The sequence below is a fragment of the Salvelinus namaycush genome, unplaced genomic scaffold, assembly GCF_016432855.1.
Source record: "Salvelinus namaycush isolate Seneca unplaced genomic scaffold, SaNama_1.0 Scaffold1547, whole genome shotgun sequence".
Lineage (NCBI taxonomy): Eukaryota > Metazoa > Chordata > Actinopteri > Salmoniformes > Salmonidae > Salvelinus > Salvelinus namaycush.
Window position 1 is genome coordinate 27,501 of NW_024058283.1, and position 2,869 is coordinate 30,369.

Sequence of the window (2,869 nt, forward strand, 5' to 3'; positions counted from 1 at the left end):
CCATTAGACACACACACACACACACACACACACACACACACACACACACACACACACACACACACACACACACACACACACACACACACACACTAACCCTGCCCCCCTCTCTCTGTCAGGTGGGTGGTCTGGGAGTGAAGGACTACTCTGGCCGTCAGCCCAACCATGAACAGCTCAGTGATGTGGTCTGTAAGAGCGACCCTAAACCAGGCTTCTCCTTCGTACTGGAGAACTTCGCTGAGCTGCTGGATGACTCCTTTCTACAGAACCTCACCACACGCATCTGTGAAGGTACACACACACACACACACACACACACACACACACACACACACACACACACACACACACACACACACACACACACACACGCTGGTGAACCCCTTGGTTCTGATACAGACTCTAACATTACTTCTGTGTAAATCATTGACTTGAAAATGTCCTAATCCATTTGTGTCTCTCTATTTCCTTCCACAGATAAGAAGTGTCCCAACTACAAATGTCCCAGTAAGTCAACCGTTTGTTACAATGTGGTTCATCTCTGTCCTGATCTCTACAGTCTCATTGTCTTCAGACATCTGCATGGGTTAGGATCAGGGTTTCTCTATATATTCTTCTTCTTGGATGTTGTTGTTTATCCTGTTGTTTCTGTCCTCCAGTCTCGTTCTCAGGGGACACAGACATCGTGTTGATGATGGACAGTTCAGCCAGTGTGGGACAGAGGAACTTTGACTCCAGCAAGACCTTCGTCAAGCGTCTGGCTGAGCGCTTCCTGTCTGCCGAGAGGTCCGGCCGCGCTGCCGTGCGTGTCGCCGTGGGCCAGTACAGCCGCGAACGCCGCATGGAGGCGGAGCTGACCTCTAACCTCACCGTGCTGACCAGTAAGATCGATGCCGCCACCTTCCAGAACGACGGTACTGACGTTACCAAGGCGATGGCCTTCGCCATGGAGCAATTCAAGACATCAGGGGGCGGGAACAGGAAGAAGAAGCTGGTACTGTTCTCGGACGGGAGGTCGCAGGGCGTTACCGAGGCGATGTTGGAGAAGCGCGTGCGGCTGGTGTCGGAGGCGGGAGTGGAGCTGTACGTTATCACCGTGGGCAACCAGGTGAGCGAGGCCAACCTGCGCTCGCTGGTCAGCAGGGGGAGGAGTTACGATGTCACCTATGCCCAGCGCCACCTGTTCCGCGTCCCAGACTACCCATCTCTGCTGCGTGGCGTGTTCTACCAGACCGTGTCCCGCAGGGTCTCTCAGGCCTGAGTTCAGGGGCAAGGGCTGGGACCACATGCTTTAGAGTTTAGTCTCCCTCATTATGAATGTCCATTCGTACTTCGTCGCTCATTTACTATCACTGTGTTTTAGTTGTGTTTTTATGTCCGATAATGACAGAAGACGATTGTGTGTCAGACTGTGTAAGAGATTGTGTTACACTGTGTTCATGTGCTCTCTGGATTATCAGGACCTAACCAACCGGGAAATTTCAGAAAAACTCCCATAACAGAAACTAGTTTCAGATGTCTAAAACAGTTTGTTATGAGCTTCTAAGTTGTAAATCCTTCCAGTCAGACTGTTCCCAGTTCCATAATTCCCAGTCAGACTGTTCCCAGTTCCATAATTCCCAGTCAGACTGTTCCCAGTTCCATAATTCCCAGTCAGACTGTTCCCAGTTCCATAATTCCAAGCAGCACATGAACACAGCATTAAACAGAACGGTGTACTGTAAAATAATGTTTTTTTTTTTGTGTGTTTTTTTTTTAAACAAACTTATTTTATGTTGTTTGTAGATCAGAGACAGAACAGGATATGACATCACTCCATATGTTTTAAACATCAAAGTTAAACATTAAACATCCTCTAGACAACCTTGTCCAAATGAAGATACTGAACAGCTGGACACAGACAATATGTGTGTGTTTAGGGGAATGGTCTCTAATGTCCAGCATATCATGTAGGATTTTCTCTATAAACAGTATGTCTGGGTTCACTTGTTCAGATGATGACAGACACACACACACACACACACACTCCTCTCTGTATCAGCCTCATTAACCCTTGAAGGCCACCAACCGTCAACATTGTTTTGGCCGGATTATTCAGTCCTTCGACGTTCCAGGTAACAGATTGTGTGTGTGTTGTCAGCAGGAAATTCCCTCTATGTAATAAATCATTAATCCTTGGTGCTATCGTTCAGAGCAAGTGTCTCAGAGTCAGATGACCTCTGTAGCAGTAGACAGACTGATGTCTTGACCTGGAAGAAAACCTGCCGCCAGACATTTTGTTTGGACCAAGCAAGCTGCTTCATTAAATGCCGCTTCACCCCCAATAAATGTTTCTGTAGTGTCTGTTTTCTGTATGTCCTACACACACACACACACACACACACACACACACACACACACACACACACACACACACACACACACACCACACACACACACACACACCACACACACCACACACACACACACCACACACACACACACAACACACACCCTTCTGTCATTGACACATCTCTCTTCTGTCCTTCAGATACACACACCTCTCTTCTTTCTCATTGGCCTAAAAAAAATAGGTATTTTGACCTCAAGGGGCCTTCTGGGTTAAAGGGTGACTGCATATCCTGTTTTGGCCTCGTTTTTAAGAAATGGGTAGCGGCCATGACTGAAGGCTAACGTAAGTAGTCATGTGGGTGTGTCTTTACCATTCAATCTCACACACATGGGCAGTAGTGAGTACATCAAGGTGAGCTAAGCTAGCTTTGCTATGGAGAAAAATACGTTTTGGAGTTGAGTTCTCCCCTTCTGACTGCCATCTCAAGATGGTCAGCTAATTCAGTTCTATGTGTAGGCTAAAGCCTGTGCTGACCTT

The 2,869-nt window shown here is 47.5% G+C and overlaps 1 protein-coding gene across 1 annotated transcript in view; it reads left to right on the forward strand.

Annotated features, from left to right (window-relative positions):
- The window catches only part of LOC120037022 (collagen alpha-1(VI) chain-like), a gene marked incomplete at its 5' end in the record, with an annotated part of 29,635 nt that extends 27,311 nt beyond the window's left edge, over nucleotides 1–2,324 (forward strand). The window contains 3 exons of the mRNA XM_038983246.1: nucleotides 120–291; nucleotides 478–507; nucleotides 660–2,324. Of these exons, the coding sequence (XP_038839174.1) occupies nucleotides 120–291; nucleotides 478–507; nucleotides 660–1,261 (804 nt within the window). The remainder of the gene's footprint in view (nucleotides 1–119; nucleotides 292–477; nucleotides 508–659) is intronic.
- Nucleotides 2,325–2,869: the final 545 nt, after the last annotated feature.